Source organism: Petaurus breviceps, unplaced genomic scaffold (genome assembly GCF_028583685.1).
Source record: "Petaurus breviceps papuanus isolate PSGF00001 unplaced genomic scaffold, PetGlider_PUasm1.0 183, whole genome shotgun sequence".
NCBI classification, from domain to species: Eukaryota; Metazoa; Chordata; class Mammalia; order Diprotodontia; family Petauridae; genus Petaurus; species Petaurus breviceps.
In genome coordinates, this window is record NW_027185791.1 from 241368 (window position 1) to 262342 (window position 20975).

At 37.0% G+C, this 20975-nt stretch overlaps 1 protein-coding gene across 8 annotated transcripts in view; it reads right to left on the reverse strand.

The window, feature by feature from the left end:
- The window catches only part of APC (APC regulator of WNT signaling pathway), a 151289-nt gene that overhangs the window by 85874 nt on the left and 44440 nt on the right, over positions 1–20975 (reverse strand). For 7 of the 8 annotated variants that reach the window (XM_069087769.1, XM_069087768.1, XM_069087767.1 and 4 more), the window contains one exon: positions 14379–14463. The exons of the other annotated variant lie outside the window; for it this stretch is intronic. In XM_069087769.1, the coding sequence (XP_068943870.1) occupies positions 14379–14463 (85 nt within the window). The remainder of the gene's footprint in view (positions 1–14378; positions 14464–20975) is intronic. 8 annotated transcript variants of the gene reach the window in all.

Sequence of the window (20975 nt, forward strand, 5' to 3'; positions counted from 1 at the left end):
AAATCTGACCTCAGTAACTTATTAGCTGCATAATCCTAGGTAAATCGCTTAATTACTGCTTGCCTCAGTTTCCTCAACTGCAAAATGGAAATAACAGCACCTACTTCCCAGAATTATTGTGAGGATTAAATGATATATTTGTAAAGCATTTAGCACACTGCCTGGTACTATACAAATGTTTATTCACTTCCTTACCCCTTCCAACTTACGGTCAGTGAAGACTCACAAAAACTGCTAGGAAAACTGGAAAGTAATTTGGCAGAAATTTAAAATAGACCAGTATTTCAACATCACATCTCAAGATAAACTTCAAATTGACAGATGACTTCGACATAAAGGGTGATATCATAACCAAATTAGAGGAGCAAGGAAGAAAATACCTTTTGGATCTATGGGAAGGGGAAGAGTTTATTATGAAACAGGTGATGAAAATAATAGATGAAATGGACAATTTTCATTATGTAAAATTGAAAAGTATTTGCACAATTAGAAAGGAAACAACTGGGGAAAAAAATCTTTGCAACAAAATTCTATAATCAATGTCTGTGGCCTTCTCACCCTGGAATATTCCTCCATCAGGCTGACTCCTTTCTCTCACTGAAGTTTTTTTTCTGGTGCTTCCATTTTGGAAATGGTCCCACGCTCGTTAATCTTTATTCCCCTACAGCAGTATTCTTATCATTCTAGAGACTTTGGTGATAGAGTCAGGAGTCAGTTGTCTTCTCACAGGTGGATTTCTCTCAACACATGTGGCCTTCTCAACTTTGAACGTCCCTTTGCTATGCTGGCTATGATTCATTCTTTTCCCTACTGTACCTCTGACTACATGGACTTAGCCACTAGGTCTTCAGAATGGTACCTTCCCTTCCCTGATCCATTCTTAAACTTCCTTTTAAGGGTTATCTTCTCTCATTTGAATTTGAGCTGCTTGAGAGCACAGATTGTCTTTATTTTTGCTTGTTTTTGTAAGTCCAGTGCTTTAGCACAGTATCTGGCACAAAGTACTTAATAAATGTTTGTTGCTTTGCCTTATAACAATCTCATTACCAAGGTATAGAAGAAAGTGATTCAAATATATGACTAAGAGCAATTCCCAGACAAATGGTCAAAGGACATAGCAGACTATTTTCAAAGGAAAAAGAATACTCAATACCCATATAAAAATGATGCAAATGACTAATAATGGGAGAAATCTAAATTTTAAAGCAAATTTGAGGTTCCACCTCAAACCCACCTGGCAGATGACAAAAGAGAAAAATGACACATTCTGGAGGGCTAGAGGGGAAATAAGCACACTGTTCCACAGGGAGTGGGGCTGTGAATTGGTCCAGCTATTCGGGAAAGTAATCTTATTTTTTTTTTTGTATTAAATTTTATGTTTATTTTTAGTTTACATGATTAATTTCCACAAGATTTTGAGTTACAAATTTTCTTCCCGTCTTTCCCCTATCCACCACCCCAAAATAGCAATCCCACTGTATACTCGCTCTCCCCAATCTGCTCTCTCCTATATCCTTCCCCAGTCCCCCTCCAACTTTCCAGTAGGGCAAGATGGACTTCTATACACCAATGCTGTATATCTTATTTCCTAGTTGCATGTAAAAACAATAATAACATATTTGAATTCCAGATTCTTTCCCTTCCTCCCTTGCCACCCACTCTTACTGGGAAGATAAGCAATTCAATATAGGCTGTACACGTATAGCTATGCAAAACATTTCCATAGTGAATAGATTGTGAAAGACTGACTATATTTCCCTCTATCCTACCACATCCCCCACTTGTTCTATTCTCTACTTTGATCCTGTCCCTTTTCAAAAGTGAGTGCTTCCAACTTCCCTCTCCCCCAGCCTGCCCTCCCTTCCATCATCCCCCCTCTCATCCCCTTCCCCCTACTCTCTTGTAGGGCGAGATACTCCATTTAGTGCATATGTCATTCCCTCCCTAAGCCAAATTCAATGAGAGTAAGGCTGACTCATTTCAGGAAAGCAATCTTGAATTACGGCCAGAAAGTTAGTAAATTGTATACCTTTTGACCCAGATGTATCACTACTAGTTCTATAGCCCAAAGAAATAGAAGAAAATATAGTAACCAAAATGAGAAACTATTAGGGAATGACTAAACAATGTCATATATGAATGTAATGGAATATTATTGTGCCACAAGAAATGGACGGTTTCAGAGGAAATTAGGAAGACTTCTACGAACTGAAGCAAAGCAAGCAAAGCTAAGAGAATACTTTATACAATGTATAAATATATTGTATTTATACGCTATAGAAAAAAGTAACTTTGAAAAACTTTAGAACTTGGATAAATGTAAAGATAAATTATGAGTCACAAATAATGAAGTTGAAATATGACACACACTTCTTGCCAGAGAGGTGATGAAGTTAAAATCCTAAGATACACACATTTTTTGGACAAGATTAAGGTGACAATTTGTTTCACTAGATTATTCATATACATATTGAGAATTTTTATTTTTATTTTTTCCTATTTGCTCAATGGGGGCTGAGAGGGAGTAACGGTAACATATTGGTAAAAGGAAAAAATTCAAAAACACGAAAGATGCTTAATATAATTTAGAAGCAACGAAGTAAAAGTACTGAAGTGTTGCCAGAACCTCTATATCTCCCCTCTTACCAATAAGTAACACTCCCAAGAAAGAATAGATTAGAGCAAAACATATCTCTTCCCTCATGGTAGGGAAATTGAGAGCTACTAAAACAATATACTACATAAGAAATGAATCTTGTACTATCTACTGTGCTGAATTTTTTTGTTATGGGAGAACAGTTCAATTTGGAGGAAGATATAAATGATTGTGATATAATGACAAAAGACATCAATAAAGCATTTTTAATAAAGCATTTTTAAAGTTACAATCATAAGCATATTTTGTTTAATTATTCAATTTTTAGGGATATACTTGGAAAGTGTTATGAAAAAACAAAAGCAAAAAGAGACTTTTAAAAGATTTTCATAGTTGCAATTGCTTAAAAACACCTGGAAATCATTTAAATATCTAACATTAGAGGAATGTTAAAATAAATTGTGACATAATAGTAGTGGAATATTGTCAGATACAATTATGAACAACAGATGAGGAATATAAATCAGATCAAGTGATTACTAAGTATTTATCAAGCCTTTATTATGTGCCAGGTACAGTGCTGGGGATAAAAGACAAAGGCAAAAATGCAGTTCCAGCTCTCACCCCACAGTCTAAAAGGGAGGATAGAACATGAAACAATATATTCAAACAAGATATAAACAGAATAAAAGAGTTGATTGATTGATTGATCAATAGAGGAAAGGGAAATCAGGACAGATTTTTTTTCTAGAAACCTTTAGTTAGGACATGAAAAAAGTCGAGAAGGCAGAGATGAAGAGAAAAAGAATTCCAGAATCCTTTTCTGGAATGAAATGCAAAGTCTGGAAATGGATGTGTATTGTGCAAGGAATAACCAAGAGGTCACTGTCATTAGATTACAGAGTAGGTGGGAGTGAAAAAGGAGTAAGAATACTGGAAAGGTAGGAAAGGAGAGGTAATGAGTGACTTGAACACTGAAGACTGAATTATATACTTGATTTGAGAAGTGAACAGGAATCAGTTAAGTTTGTTGAATAGAGGGATGTCTAACTATGACTCTACTTTAGGAAGAATATTTGACAGGTGATTGGAAGATGTATATAGAAGTGAGGAGAAATTTGAGACAGAAGACCAATCAGCAAGCTATTGGATTATTACTTCAGGCATGAGGTGACGAATGCCTGTACCAAGGTAATGACAATATCAGATGAGAAAGGGGAGATGTAAGTCTGGAAGTTAGAAGAGAAATTAGGGAATAGACAAATGATCTGAGAATGATTTGCATAAAGATGGAACTGAATCCACTGGAGCTAATGAGATCATAAAACACAATAAACAGCACAGGGAGAACAGAAGAATGTCCAAGAAGATTCCTAGAAGATCAAGCAAAGGAGAATAAGAAGGAACAGTCAAGTAGGAGACCAGGAGAGTCGGTATACTGTGAAGAAAACTTAGAAGAGAAGAGGGTATCAAGAAGAAAAGACTATCAGGATGAACAATATCAAAGGTTGCAGAGAAATTTAAAAGGACAACAAGTGAGAAAAAGTCATTAGACTTAGTAATTAAAGGTACAATTTAGAGAGAGAGGTTTCAGCTGAATGATGAAGTCAGAAGTCAGAGGGCAAAGAGTTAAGAAGACTGACAGAAGGGCTGGGGAGGCATCCCTTCTCAAGGAATTTAGTCATAAGAGAAACAGGATAGCTAGTGGAAATGGATGGATCAAGCAAGGATTTGTTTTGTTTCTGGGTTTGTTTTTTTGACAGATAAGCGGAGACATGCTTATGTTTGTAGGCAATGGGGAAACAATCAGTAGATGTGGTAAGATTAAATATAAGTGACAGAGTAGGTATGACAGAGAAGGCCATCTGCTGGAGAAGATGGGACAGAATGGAATCACTTATACACAGACAAATTTGCCTTAACAAGAAGGGCCATCTTGCAACAAAGGGATGAAGAAGTTGATAGTGGCAAAAGTATCTGAACAATACGAGAAGAGAAGGAAGGAAGAAGAGGAGATCTTGGTGAATGGTGTCGACTTTTGTGTGTGTGTGAAATGTGAGGCAAGGATTTCAGCTACAAAAGTAGGAGGAAGGGGGTCCACAGGAAGCTTGAGCAGTGAATAAAAGGTTTAAAAAAGTCACTGAGACATGAGGAGAGTTAATCAATTAAGGAGGAATCAAAGGCCTGTCTTGGAGTAATGAGGACTTAGCTGAAATTAAGTGACAGTAATTTGGAGTGAATTATGATGTTCTCTAACTTCATTCAGCCACATGTGCAGCAGCACTTAAACAGGAGAGATGGGGGCCAAGGATGGGAGGAACATCAATATCAAATCCTAATATCAAAGACAGTATAAAGGGCAAGGGATTTAAGAAAAGAGGACAGCAAAGATCTAAACTGGTTCATCAAGTGGTCAAGGTATGGAACAGAAGACAGCAGCCAGTGCTGCATTCTTTCTCCTTTCCTACACTTATTTATTATATTTTATGTTTATTTTTAGTTTACATCATTCATTTCCACAAGATTTCAATTACAAATTTCTCCCCTACCCACCACCCCAAAACAATGATCCCACTAAATATCCCCTCCCCCAATCTGCTCTCTCCCATACCTCCCCAATTTTCCAGTATGGCACAGTAGATTTCTATGCCCTAGGACCTGTGTATCTTATTTCCCAGTTACGTAAAATAATAATAATATATATTTTTAAATATTTGATTTTAAAACTCTGAATTCCAGATTCTTTCCCTCCCTCCCTCATCACCCACCCTTACTAGGAAGATAAGCAATTCAATATAGGTTGCACATGTGTAGTTAAGCAAAACATTTCCATAGTAGATATATTGTGAAAGACTGACTATATTTCCCTCCATCCTACCTGACCCCCTACTTGGTCTACTCTCTATTTTGATCCCATTCCTTTACAAAAGTGGGTGCTTCCAATTTCCCTCCCCCCGAGCCTGCCCTGCCTTCCATCATCCCTGCTCTGATCCCCTTTCCCCCTACTCTCCTATAGGGTTAGGATACCCTATTTAGTGTGTATGTCATTCCCTTCCTGACCCAAATTCAATGAGAATAAGGTAGACTTATTCCCTTTTGCCTTCCTGTTCTCCCCCTCCATTGTAAGTTTTCCATTGACTCTTCTATATGAGATAATTTACTCCATTCTATCTCTCCCCATCTCCTCTCATTATATTCCTCTCTCACCTCTTAATTTAACCTTTTAAGTATCATCCCTTCCTATTCAACTGGATCTGTAACCTCTGTCTATGTATACATGTACACATATATACAAAAACTCACATATGTATTCATATGCCCATATACCCTCCTACATAGAGATATATATGTATGTATACATATATATGTGTATTTCTGTTCATATATATATATGTATATATGAACATTGCTGTTCCCTTCAACTATTCTCATACTGAGAAAAGTTTCCTAAGTTACAAGGATCGTTTTTCCATGTAGGAATGTAAATAGTTCAACTTTGATAAGTTCCTTATGATTTCTTTTCCCTGTTTACCTTCTCTCTTGCTTCTTGTATCTAATGTCACATTTTCTATTCAACTCTGGTTTTGTCATCAAGAATGCTTGAAAGTCCTCGATTCCACTGAATGACCATATTTCCCCCTGAAACATGATACTCAGTTGTGCTGGGTAGGTAATTCTTGGTTTTAATCCCAGCTCCTTTGACCTCTGGAATGTCATATTTCAAGCCCTTTGATCCCTCATTGTAGAAGCTACCAGATCCTGGGTTATCCTGATTGTGTTTCCACAATATTCAAATTTTCTTCCTGCCTGCTTGTAATATTTTCTCCTTGATCTGGAAACTCTGGAACCTGGCTATAATATTCCTAGGAGTTTTCTTTTTGGGATCTTTTTTGGGAGGTGATTGGTGGATTCTTTCAACCTCTATTTTGCCTTCTGCTTCTAAAACATCAGGGCAATTTTCCTTGAGAATTTCTTGAAGGATAATTTCTAGGTTCTTTTTTTGATCATGGCTTTCAGGTAGTGCAATAAGTTTTAAGTTATCTCTCCTGGATCCATTTTCCAGGTCAGTGGTTTTCCCAATGAGAGATTTCACATTACCTTCTATTTTTTCATTTGTTTGGATCTGTTTAATAGTATCTTGATTTCTCATAAAGTCACTAGCTTCCATTTGCTCCAATCTAATTCTGAAGGAATGCTTCTCTTCAGTGAGCTTTTGAGATTCTTTTTCCTTCTGGCAAATTCAGCTTTTTAAGGCATTATTCTCTTCATGGGCTTTTTGAGCCTCTTTTGCCATTTGAGTTAGTCTATTTTTTAAGGTTTTATTTTCTTCAGCCAGGTTGTTGATTCTCATTTCATAATTTTCTTCCATTATTCTCATTTCTCTTCCCAATTTTTCTTCCACTTCTCTTATTTGGTTTCTTTAAGCTCCTCTATGGCCTGTAACCAGCTCATATTTTTCTTGGAAATTTTTGGTGCAGGAGTTCTGACTTCATTGTCTTCCTCCTGTTCCATGCTTTGATCCATTTTGTCCCCAAAATAGGAGTCTAATGCCAGATTGCTCTGCTTGCTTTGCTTCCTTTGCTTGCTCACGTTGCCACTCAATGACTTGCCTTTTGAGCTTTTTGCCACAGTAGAACTCTACTACCAGAAAGGGGAGTTTTGTCCCAATGGCTGGGGTTTTCTCAGCTGCTGGAGCTATTAATTGGCTGCCCTCTCTGAAGCTTCCACACGCTCTGGCAAACTGGTCATGTACCCTAGGATCTCTCCCCTAGACAGCAATCCAGATGTGATTACCCCTCAGACTGGTCGCTTGGTTCCCCTACACTCTGCAGGCCAGGAGCTCTGAAGCATCCACAAGGAGGTGGCTGCATGGCCGCAGAGCTTCAACTGCTTCTCGCCCTGGGGGCAAAGGTCGGACCACACCCTCAAACTCCCTTTTCCTGCAAAGTCTACACTGACCTCTCACTTTAGTCTTTGGCATCTATGGGTTGATAATTCTGGAAACTGCCACAGTTGCTGGTTATCTGAAGTCCCTCCAGCCAGGGGCTGGTTGTGGCTGCCCTGAGACTCCCATAGCACTGTGCTGGCCCCTTCCTGCTGGGCTGTCTTCAGCAGGAGGTTAGCTTCTGTGTCATTTTGTGGGTTCTGTAGCCCCAAAGTTTGTTTAGAGTCATTTTTTTACATGAACTGGAGGAGGTGGAAGCAGGAGCTGCGTGGAAGTCCTGTTTCTACTCCACCATCTTGGCTCTGCCCCTCTTTTCTACACTCTTTTCCTAGGTCAGGTTAATGGCCTGGGAAAGAACTGATGAGATGAGAGATTAGAGGGCCATGGTGAGGATGGAAAAGAAAGGTTGAAAGGTAAAGGGAGAGGTTACATGAAAACAGGCTGTGATTGGAAAAAGGGATTTCAGAGTTAATAAACATGGAAGTGCTGTATTTGTGGGTGATGGCAAGTTTAGGGATATGGCCTTATACATGTGGCTGAGGTGGAGTGGTGGAATAGGTCATGTGAAACAAGCTTTAGAACTGTGAAATTAAGGGTCTGAGGAAGTATCAACATTTATGCTGAAGTCCACTAGTATGAGGGCAAGAACTGGAGGGAAGAAAGACTGTGTGAGCCAGGCAATGAACTCATTAAGGAAAAGAAGGGTGTGTAATGAAGATCAGCAGACAACAGCCACCAGAATTCTGATTAGGTGTTAGATATGGAGTGAAAGAACCTTGAAAGAGGAAAGGTTACTGAGTCATGGCTGTAGAAAGCCTGGCAATGGCAGCACAGTGTAAGAAGTATGACAACTCTTCCAAGCCAGAGAAGTTGTGTCATCAAGAGGGAATCAGGTTTCAGGGAGAAGTCACAAGTCAGAAGATGGAAGGGAAAATATTGTGGATAAAACTAAGTTTGTTACCTATCAAGCAAGCATTCTAGAAGCACAGTAGAATGGGGTGGGGGGCGGGGGATTTAGAGTGAGACAATGGGGAATTTCGGTTGAGAGGGATAGAAATCAGAACCACAGGGATGGGGGAAGGTATGGCCAGGTAGTATTTTTTAAATCACTGAAAAATGAGAACTACAAAAATAAACATGAGGATCACAAATGAATAAAAAAGTTTTTTATTTTTATTTTACAAAGAAATCTAGAAAGACTTAGGAAATAATGCAAAGTGAAAAAAACAGAGTAAGAAGAATGGTGTACACACACTATAACCACAAAAAAGGAAAAGTGAAGAAAAATGAAACAAAAAATCTTGAAGAGGACTTTGAGAGTGACTAAAAGTTATTATAATACTGTGAATTGAAATTAATTTAAGTTAAAATAATTATTAAGCAAGGACAACTGGTAATATCAATGTTCAGGACTTGTAAAATTATGTAAAAGACTCCTACTTTATTGGGTTCTGAGTCATTTAAACTCAAGTTTCCTTCTTTTTACCTTAAAAAAAAAAAAGCTCATTTAATGGACAAATTTTTAAAAATTAAAAACGATCAAATATTACTTGGCAATTCCAATGTAATCATTATTTTTTATTTTGTTCCACCTGCTCTACTCAGCTGTGAATGAATAGTATAAGCTTATGAGACCAGTAAAATAAAGTGTGAGCTTGCTGTGAGTCTTGTTATCTCTGAATCCTCCCTTGGTAACAAAACACACTTTCTCATAGCACCTAGCCAGAAGATGTGAATGGGGATTGGTGTAACTCCGTTAGTGGGTGGCAGCGGGCTCTGCTGATACTGGATAAGTAAGTACTCATCTTCCTGAAGGACAGCAAATTGTGCTCTAGCAAAACAGAACCTGATCAAAGGGTCTGATCTTCTCTAGGCAAGACAGACCATAACTATTCCCTAGCCCTGTCACCTCACAATTATCTATTTTCTCTGCTTTTGTTTAGCTGAAACTTCTTTCGACAGAAATTACATGACTATACTGACTGGGTTATTCCATCTAACCTCAAAGGGATCATTTCTTCACCTCTACAATCCATTTTTTTTCAGGTTTTGTTTTACTTATTATACTTCTCATGGAAGTCTGCTATAAACCTAAAAAAAGAAAACCCTAAAAACTATAAAGGTTTATTTTGATGTTAGACTTAACCCTTTCTTTCTTTTCAGCGATCTTTATCAACCCCCACAGTTTCTATTGTTTCTTCTATGCAGATTATTCTCAAAATCATTATTTCTAGCCTCACCCTATCCCCTGAGTTCTAGATCTGTATTTTCTAATTACCTGCTGGATATCTCCACATGAATATGCTGTTGGAACACTAAATATAACATGCTTAGAGACAAATTCATCTCTATACTTTTCCCCCTCCCAATTAAAAACACTCCCTGCCCCCCGCCCCCCTCACATATTCTCTATTTTTCTAGCACCACAATCCTTGATTACTTTCCCTCCAGGTCTCCACTCCACATTCAATCAATTACCATGCCCTATTAATTGTACTTCAGTAATGACTCACAATCTCTTCACTTTTTAACATAAGTCCTCATTATCTCTGACCTAAGCTACTGAAATAGCCTACTACTGAGCTCTCCTTGCAATTCATTTCAAAAGACATTTATCAAGCATCAACTATGTGAAAGGTATTACTCTAGTTCTATTTCATTAAGGCTACCAAAGAACGGCGTCTGGTTATGTTGTTCAAACAAAACCTGACACCTGAAAAGATGATAAACTAGAGGACCATTTGAAATATTTGTGTCTTTCTTTCTTAAATTTTACTGATATCTTCTTAATGTCACAATCATTTCTTCGTAGATGTCCCTCCCACCAAATTTAATGCTCCTTTATAATTCAAGAAAAACTTAAAAACCAAAGGCCATGACAATCCCCTCTGACAGCATATGCAATCTGAACCTGTAGTCTACTTTTGTTTTTTTAAACTAAGAGGAAAAAAAGTGTTCTCATCACTAACTCTCTAGAACCAAGATCAATCAGCTTGAGGCATGCTGGGTGGCACAGAGGAGACAGCACAGAAAAACCCAAGTTCAAATCCAGCCTCTGACACAAAGCTGTGTAAATTTGGGCAAGCCAATTAACCTCTGTTTGCCTCAATTTATTCAACTGTCAAATGGGGTTCAGCACCTACTTCAAAGGATTGTTGAAAGGACCAAATGAGGTAAGTGCTTAGCACAACACCAAGCAGGCATTACATAAGTGCTTATTTCTTTCCTGATCACCAAAATTAATCTGAGTTGAGGTGTTTTTTTTGTTTTTATGGTCATGTATATTATCCTCTTGGTTCAGCTTTCTTCTCTTTATATCAGTTCATGCAAGCCACTTCACTGAATTCATTATTTTTTTATGGAGCAATACCATAGTTTCAAATCACATTTTATTCAGTCAGTTCCCAAATGATGAGTATTAATTTTGTTTCTGTGTTGTGACAACTACAAATAAATGTTGCTACAAATATTATGGTACATAAGAGATCTTTCTATCTTTACCTTTCTTAAAAGTATATACCCAGTAATGTGATTAATGAGTCAAAGGTAACAAACAGTTTAATGACTGTTCTCACATAATTCCAAATTGTTTTCCTGAACAGTTCAACAGTGTATTAAGTGATCTTATCTTCCTATACCCCCCCCCAACATCTTTCATGGAACAAAAGATGGGTGTGAAATATTTCAGTCTATATCTCTCTTACTAGTGATTTTGAGGACTGTTTTATGTGGATAATTATAATTTATACATCTCCTTTGAAAAATGTTTATTCACCTAGAGGCATTCACCACATAACAACTGAGTCTAAATCATTTGTGCTATTTCTTCAGAGACATCTGGTGTAAAGATTCCTCTCTTCTAGCCCTCATTAAACCATTTCTTTTCTTTACTCTTATAGTAATAGATTTTTAAAATTTCAGACAACAAAACTGGTCCTTTTTTTGTCTTTTGGTGATTTCCTTCATTTATCTGCTATTTGGTGAAAAATTCTATCCCTACTGTATCCCAAAGAGATCACAGAAGTGGGAAAAGGACCCGTGTGTGCAAAATTATTTATAGCAGCTCTTTTTGTGGTGGCAAAGAATTAGAAATCAAGGAGATGCCCATCAACTAGGGAATGCTTAAACAAGTTGTGGTATATGAATGTAATGGAAGGCTATTGTGCTATAAGAAATGAGGAGCATATAGATTTCTTAACAACCTGGAGAGACTTATATAAACTGATGCTGAATGAGGAGAACAGAACCAGGAGAACTTTGTATATAATTACAGACACATCGTACATGTGATGACTTTGATAGACTGGGCTCCTCTCTGCAATATAAGGTTAGAAGACAACAAAAGACTCATGATGGAAAGGGATATCCTCCAGTTCCAGAGAAAGAACTAGAGTTGGAATGCAGATGGAAGCAAACTACTTGCTCTCTCTCTTTTGTGTTTTATTTTGTTCCTTCTTTCTCACTGTTCACTCCATTGGTTATAATCCTTCTTTACAACCTGACTAATGTTTAATGTGAAGGTATCTGTAGACTCTATATTGGAATGCACGCTGCCATGGGGGGAAGTGAGGAGGAGGAGAAAATCTGAAACTCAAGGGATTGTGGAACTGAATGTTGTAAACTAAAAGTAAATAAACAAATGCTTTTAATTAAAAAAAAATTCTATCCCTAACCACAGATCTAAATGGTACCTCCTATTCTTTGATTATTCCAATATAGAGTTTAACAACGAACCTCAAAACTCATCAACACCTTTATCGTGATAATTTAATGATAATTAGATTTGAAGTAACTCCTTCTGAATTCTCAGTATTCTTTGGTCATTCTTACACACTTTTCCTCTGCTATGATCATAGTGTGTATTCTATCACCACAAACTTTTTTGCATTGCATTATTTCATAAAGTAATTTCCACATTTCTTAGTATTCCTCACGCTTTTTGGTTGCAATTATTTACAAGCTCTTTTATGTGACTTTTAAAAGTTTATTTTGCTTGCCACTTTGTGCTTACATTGGTATGTGGCATGATTAGCTAGTCTAAACGTACTTTTTTTTTTTTTAAGGGGCAGCTTTAGTGACTCAGTGGATAGAATGCCAGGCATAGAGTCATGATGATTCATCTTCCAGAATCCAAATCTGGCCTCAGACACTTACTAGTTGTGCGACCGTGGGTAAGTCACTTAACCCTATCTGTCCCAGTTTCTTCCTTTATAAAATGAGATGAAGAAAGAAATGGCAAACTACTCCAGAAAACCCTAAAGAGTTGGGCATGCCTGAAAACGATTAAACAACAAAAACCTATTTTTGCCAAATTGCAATGGATTAGTAAGATACTAAATTTGGGTAGTAACTTAATTCTTATACTGGCACAGCCCACACACGTACAATGAAAACTCAGTAGTTATTTGAGTTTACCTTAATGAGACTTAAGAATGACAAAATAAATCTTTGTAATTTTATTTATAAAAGTCCTGCGTGTTTCTTGGTTGGAAAATATTCCCAAATATTTTCTGCATCTTGCAATTATTTTGAAAGGAATCTCTCTATTGTCCCCTTCTGATTTCTTCTGTCCTACTGATTTTCTGTTATTGATGTAAAGAAATGTTGCTGCTTTTTAGTAGATTTTAAAAATTAAATTAACAAAAGTTTAATTTTTCTTCCTCACATAGCCCCCCAAAATGAAAAAAGAAAAGGAAAACCCTAGTAACAAATATGAATTAGTCAAGGAAAAAAAAATTCTGTATTATACATGTCCAAAGATTTTGTCTCAATCTGCACTTTGAATCGATTGAGCCAATAGTATGTTTTATCATGAGCCCTCTGGAACTTTGGTGATAAAGAATTCTTAAGTCTCTCAAAGCTGTTTGTATTTAAAATGTTACTTTGTAAAAATTACTCTTCTGTTCCTTTTCACTTCATTTTTGTCTTAGTTTGTTCACATAAGTCTTTCCAAGTTTCTCTGAAGCTATTTCATATTGTATCATGTTTTTTATCGTATAACAGGATTCCATTAAGTTCATATAAATTATTTGTTTAACTACCCTTCAAATGTTGGGTCCTCTGTTAGTTTCCTGTTATTTACCACTACAAGTAGAGCCATTATAAGTAGTGTGTGAGAGTGTGTGTGTATGTGTATATGTTTTGGGATACAGGCCTAATAAAGCTTACCCAGTATTGCGCACCCAGCTAAAAGGTACACAACACAGATACACAGAGTTTAGTAACTTTGGGGGCAAAATTCCAAACTGCTTAAAGAATGGTTGGACCAATTCATAGCTCCGACAACAGTGTGTTAATATGCCTCTTTTCCCACGGGCTCTCCAATATTTATTTTGTTGTTAATTTTACCAATCTGATGGGTTTGAGGTAGAAACTCAGAACTGTTTAATTTACATTTTTATAATTATTAGTGGGACATGTTTTCAAAGTGGCTATCAATAGTTTGGATTTCTTATCCTGTTATTTTACTGAAGCCATTAATCATTTCAAGAGGCAGTAAGTATAATGAAGGGAGATGGCTTTTTAATCAGGAAGTCCTGGGTTCAAATTCTATCTCTGACACAAAATGACTGTTTATGTCACTTAATTTCTCATTGGTCCAAATGTTTTTTGACAACCATAAGTTGTAGGACAGTTGCTAACTTGCACTTATAAAGGGAGTTTCTTAACTGGGAGATCCCTATGTTGATGAAAGCACAGGTAGAGTCTGAAACAAATTTAATTTTTTCAATTTTACTCTTCAACTAATTCAATGGAATTTTTATTCAGATACCTGAAGGATGTTATATATAAGTTTTATGTGAGTTTTTGGAAACATACAATGCTTGTTAAGCCTACCTTTTAGACGCTCCAACAAATCAATTTGTCCAGACGAAGCCATTGCTTCATCTTCAATACTTCCTTGCAACTGTTTAAGTACTTCCTGTAAAAAGAACCCCACACACAAACTTCACTAAATTTTGAATAACTTAGATGAAATATAAATAATCTGTTTGTATTCTTTCACTTATTTGGAGGTCAAAATGCTTTTAGGTGAATAATAGCATTTCAGATTTTCTGCCAGTTAAAATCACCATCATAAAAATAGTAAGTATGTACTATACAAAATTTAAAAGATAAGGTCTCCAACAGAAATTTCTTATACACTGTAGACAATACTGATTTGAACTGAGAAATGAACACTAGGTACTAGATGGACACATGACATATTTTAATAAATGATACATATTCTGTTAAAGAGTAAAGAGTTACATAATTATTGGATGTATACTGTCAGGAAAGAATTACTGCCTCTTTTCATTAGGAAAGGCTTTGTACTGTACAATTAGCAGAATTCTTTCTTGATGGAAGAGAGTAGGAGATTAAGCAGAGGAATGGCTCTGCGTGAAAGCAGCAGGCTGGCGATCGGAAGAGCTGGGAAAAAATAAAGCAAGATACTCTCAAGTAGCTTTGTCAGAGCCCTTGAAGCAAAGGAAGAGGATTTTATGTTGATCTTCTGACAATTCAAAGCAGCTATGAGATTTCTGACATAATTTAAAATGGGACGAGGGGGGGGAAGAGAAAGACAAATATATTTATTCATGTTTAGATAACAAAGTTTATAAACATTTTCAACAACACTATGAGGAAAGTAGTGTGGCATTATTATTCCCATTTTATGGATAAATAAACTAATCTTCCAAGAAGTTAACTGACTAGTTAAGTATCATACTGATGATAAACATAAAGGCTAGAAGTGAAACCCATACAATTGCAAGTCCAGTACATATTCTCCTATATCAATATTAGTAGTAAGGATGGCAGTTGAATGAATCAAATCACCTCATCCCATAAAGCAATAATTCTCAAACTGTTCTGCCCAATATTTTAATCAAGTGAGAACTCTCAATCAATTGAAGATATTAGAATAAGTCCAAAAAGCCTACAGTCAATGTAGACGTCTGAAAGCCAGTGGAGGAAAAGGGGCGACACTGTACAGAAGTACACTCAAACTGGCTGCAGTAACCAACCAGATCATGCCCTGTAGGTCACTGATAAAACAATGAACCAGTTACAGACTGAGATAAGTGAGTGGTGAATCAAGAGAGAACTGTTCTGATAAAGGTCCTTGAAAATGAAATGCTTGGACAAAGGAAAATTGCTTTGGTTTATACTTTAGCCTCTTCTACCTTCTTTCCCATCCCATCCCCAACCTGGGCTAGAGGAGATCCCTGTGAACATTAGTGGGGTAGAGAATTTGGATTTTTTCCCACTGGAATCCTAACAATCATCAATGGCTGGGGCCTCAGGATTAAGTGAGGAGATGATATCTAAAAAAATAAAATACAAAATTAAGCAGTAAGAAAAAGGATTACACTGGGAGTAGAAAGAGGAGAATGGTAGAATGGGGTAAATTATCACACATGAACAGGTGCCAAGGACCTATATTACACTGGAAGGAAAGATAAGAAGGGGACAGTGGTCATCACTTGAATCTTATTCTCATTACAACTGGCTCAGAGAGGAAATAACATATACAATCAGTGGGGTATAGAAATTTATCTTACCCTACAAAGAAGTAAGAGGGGAAGGGAGTAAAGAAAAGGTGGTGGGGGCGAGGGGAGGGAACTGAGAGAGGCAGTGGTCAGAAGCAAAACACTGATGAGGAGAGAAGGGATGAAAAAAGAGAGAGAAGGAAAAATTGGAGAAAAAGAGGAGAGAGGAAAATAGAGTTAGTAAACATGACTGTGACTGTGAATGGGATGAACTCACCAATAAAAGGGAAGTAGAATAGCAGAGTGGATTAAAAACAAAAATCCTGTAATATTTTGTTTACAAGAAATACACTTGGGTCAAAGAGACACACATGCAGAGTAAAGATAGGGGACTAGAGCAGAACCTATTATGCTTCAGCTGAAGTAAAAAAGCAAAAAAAAAAAAACCCTCACAAGAATAGCAATCATGATATCAGACAAAGCAAAAGCAAAAATAGATCTAATTAAAAGAGATAAGGAAGGAAACTGCATCTTGCTAAAAATTACCATATACAATGAAGTAATATCAATACTAAAAATATGGTATATGTTGGGTATACCATTTGGTATAACATCCAGATTCTTAAAGGAAAAGATAAGTGAGTTACAAGAGGAAATAAAGAGTAAAACTATACTTGTGAAAGACCTCAACTTTCCCTTTCAGAACTAGATAAATCTAAACACACAAAAAAGAAGGTAAGGAAGGGAACAGAATTTGAGAACTTGAGAAAAATCGAACATGACAGACCTCTGGAGAAAACTGAATGGAGATAAGAAAGAATATCCCTTTTTCTCAGTGACACAAAGCACCTACACAAAAACTGATCATTTATTAGGACAAAAAACCCTCAAAATCACATGTAGAATGGCAGAAATATTAAATGCATCCTTTTCAGATCATAATGCAATAAATGGCAGTAGAAAGAGATTAAAAAATTAATGGAAAACTAATCTAATCCTAAAGGATAAAGTGAGTCAAAGAACAAATCATAAAATCAATAACTTCCTTAAAAAGAATGACAAGAAATTGAACAAGACAGCAATGAACTCCCTAAGAAAAACTTCTCAGAGCCAAATGAATTCACAAGTAAATTCTACCAAACATTTAAAGAACAAATAATTTCAACACTATATAAGCTATTTAGAAAAATAGGCGAAGAAGTCCCACCAAATTCTTTTTATGACACAATATGGTGCTGATACCTAAACCAGAAAAAGAAAATTATAGACTAATTTCCTTAATGAACATTGAGACAAAAAATTGTAACTAAAATACTAGCAAAAAGATTACAAAAATATATCACCAGGTGGGATTTATTCTAGGAACAGAGGCCTGGCTCAATATTAGGGAAACTTGCTCATATATTAAGGAAACTATAGGTATAAATGATCATGTTAATAACAAAACCAACAAAAATCATATGATTATCTCAATAAATGCAGAAAAGCTTTTGACAAAATACAGGACCCGTTCCTACCAAAAATACTAGAAAGTATAGGAATAAATGGAGCTTTCCTTAAACTAATACACAGTATGTATCTTAAATCATCAGTAATTATTATCTGTAATGGGATGTCAGAAGCATTCCGAATAAGATCAGGGGTAAAGCAAGGATTACCATTATCACCACTATTATTCAATATTTTACTAGAAATGTTAGTTATAGAAATAAGAAAAGGAAAAGAAATTTAAAGAATTCAAATCAGCAATGAGGAAACAAAACTATTATTCTTTGCAAATTATTAAGATGGTATACATAGAGAATTCTAGAGAAAAACTACATGAAACAATTTAAAATTTTAGAAAAGTTGGAAGACATAAAATAAACCCATAGAAATCATCAGCATTTCTATATAAAATCAACAAAGCCAACAGGAAGACCCAGAAAAAAAAATGTCATTTTAAATAATGGAAGACTATGTCAAATTCTTGGGAATCTACCTGTCAAACAACTCAAGAATTATAAGAATACAAACACTTTTCACACAAAGTCATATCTAAACAACTGGAAAAATATGAACTGCTCCTAAGTAAGCAAAGTCAATATAATAAAAAAGTAGTGGAGCATGCAATAGTACTATACCTTCAAAATATACAGATGAGGGAAGAATTTATAACCAAACAAAAAAAATAGCATTACAAGATAGAAAATGGATCATTTTGATTACATTAAATTAAAAAGTTCTGCATGAAAAAACCTGATGCAGCTTGAATGATCAGGTTGATTCCATATCATCTTTTAATTGATCTTATTTATAGTTAACTGATTTTGTCCTGTGACTAAGTCATAGTTCTTCATCTCTGAACTCAGTTCTGAAATTCGGCTGTCCTGTAATGAGTTAGGTTTAGAAATTCAGTTTTTCTGCTAATCACTGTTCTATTCTTGCCTCAAAGAAATCTGTAATCCTTGAGGGATGTAAATGGATACCTTTACCACTGATAATGTCCAACTCTTTTAACTGATCATAACAGGTTCCCCACCCAGGAAACCCTAGTCTTTGTTCTATACTCCGCAAGCCTATAAAAGAAAACTGTGGGCCTCATGTAAAGTTTTTAGCTTTGCTGAGGAAGCTTTATTGATAAATTTGTACTTTACTACTGAAATGATCATGCTTGGAACACACAGTGCCTAAGTCCACCTTATTTTTAACAGTTCTTCAGGCATAAGAACCTGCAGCCTCAAGGCCACACATTGCCCTCTAGGTCCTCAAGTGTAGCCCTTTGACTGAATCCAAACTTCACAGAACAAAACCCTTTAATAAAAGGATTTGTTCTACAAAACTCGGACTCAGTCAAACGCCAATCCCAAGGATCCCAAAGGCTACATGTGGCCTAGAGGCCAAAGGTTCCTCACCCCTGGTTTACAAAGTCAAGATTAGAAGGAATATAGGAAACTCCAGAAAATGAAATCTACAACCAGTGTCTCTGATAAATCTCCAAAACTCCTGATCATCAGCAATACTGTCTTCCATTTACTTTACTTCAATTTGTTTGAATGTAATAAAACCGAATGGATGCGCCCTCAGAGCAAACACTGGCATTTAATGGGCTATGTCACTGTTAAGAGACAGAGAGGACATGAGAGTCATGATGGCAGTGTGTGGCACAGAGAGCTGTGCTGATCACAGACTTATCCTCTTTAAGTCAGACATTTCCATTCAACAAGAGTGGCAGGCGGCCAAAGGCATGATGAAGTCAGCACATCAGGCTGCTTCTCAGAGCATGGATAGTTAGCGGCTTCCTTGGAGGGAAAGCTGAGCCAAGACATGGTTGGCAACAGTGGAGTAGAAAACATCAAGACAGGGGCAGCCAGGTGGCTCAGCAAGTAAAAGCACCGGCTCCAGTGTCGGGATGACCTGGGGATCAAATCCGGGCTCCGATACTTAGCACCACACCCAGAAAGAACTGGCCGAGTAACCTTGAGCAAGTTACTTAACCCCGATTGCTTTAAAAAAAAAAGAAAAAGAAAAAGAAAACATCAAGACGAGTTTGATGAAAATGATGGGGAAATTTAAAAGTTGGTAAATGAAAAAAATGAGACCTCCACAGGGTTTACCAACAGCACAGTTGTACTGTCTCTAAGAAGGCTGAGTTTAACGCCATCAAAAGTAAAGTGCAAGTGAAGCTTAGAGATGTAGGACTCTTGGCCAATAAGAAAGCAAATAAAATTCAGTTTTATGCTGATAGCAACCATCCAAAGCATGTTTATGATGACCTGATGGTTATTTATGGCTAAAGACCTATAGTGCATCTCAACTACTGATGGAGCCACACTGGTTGGTGATGAGGACATGATCTTAGAGAGGAGGGCTAAACACTTCTGTAGTGTTCCCAACAGATCATCATCAATCAATGCTGCAGGCTGAAGTCAGTCCCTCTCTAGTCAAACTTGCAAATGAAGAAGACTCTTTGAATGCCATCAGGCTCCTCTTATATGGGAAAGTGCCTGGTGCTGATTCTATTCCTGCTGAGATTTATAAGACAGGTGGTCCACTGCTCATACAAGAGCAAGAAGAAGTTATCTTCCAGGAGTTCAAGGAGGCCTCCAATGTCTAGCTCTATAAAGGAAAAGGAAACAGACTGTCCTATGACAAATGGGAAGGGGTGGGGGATCCTACTGCTAGACTCTGCTGTCAAGATTCTTAACAGACTCTTCCTAAATAGGGTGATCCTTCGCCTAGAAGATGGTCATGTACTCAAGAGCCAGTGTGGCTTCAGAAGGGACCGAGGAATGAATGGCTGACACAGTGGCTGCCACCTGACAACTGTGGGAGAAATGCCAGCAGCAGAACCGAGGTCTATATACCACGTCCGTCGATCGGTCAGCTGGTCATGAGGGCCCGTGGAAGATCATGGAACAATTTCATTGCCTAGCTCATCAGTACTGTCAGTTTCCAGACGGCGTGCTTGCACAGGTTCTGGGTAACGGATGATGCTCTTGTGCTTTCCCAGTCACCAGCCCAGTGAAGCAGCTATGTGCTCGCTCCAGCGCTTTTTAGTATAAAGTTTTCTGCAATGTTGTCAGATAACGTCAATGAGGACATAAACGGTTTCAAGGTCAGCCTTGAAACTTCTTAGCCACACTGATGGTATATTAATTTGAAAAGGCTACAAGCCAAGATTAAAGTATAAAGTTGGTATGTGACTTTTTGTTTACAGATGATGTGCACTCAACGCAGCCTCTGGGGTTGAGTATAGATTGATTCTCTGCTGCTTGTGCTAATTTTGGCCTGATAATTAACACTAAGAAAACAAAGGTTCTCCACTGGCCAGTAATGCACAATCCATACATGAAACCACTGGTTACAGTCAATGGAGATTTTGAATGCTGTGCATAAGTTCGCTTACCTGGACAGTATACTTTATCACAGAGATGATGAGGCTGACACACACATTGCCAGAGCTAGCTCAATATTTGGG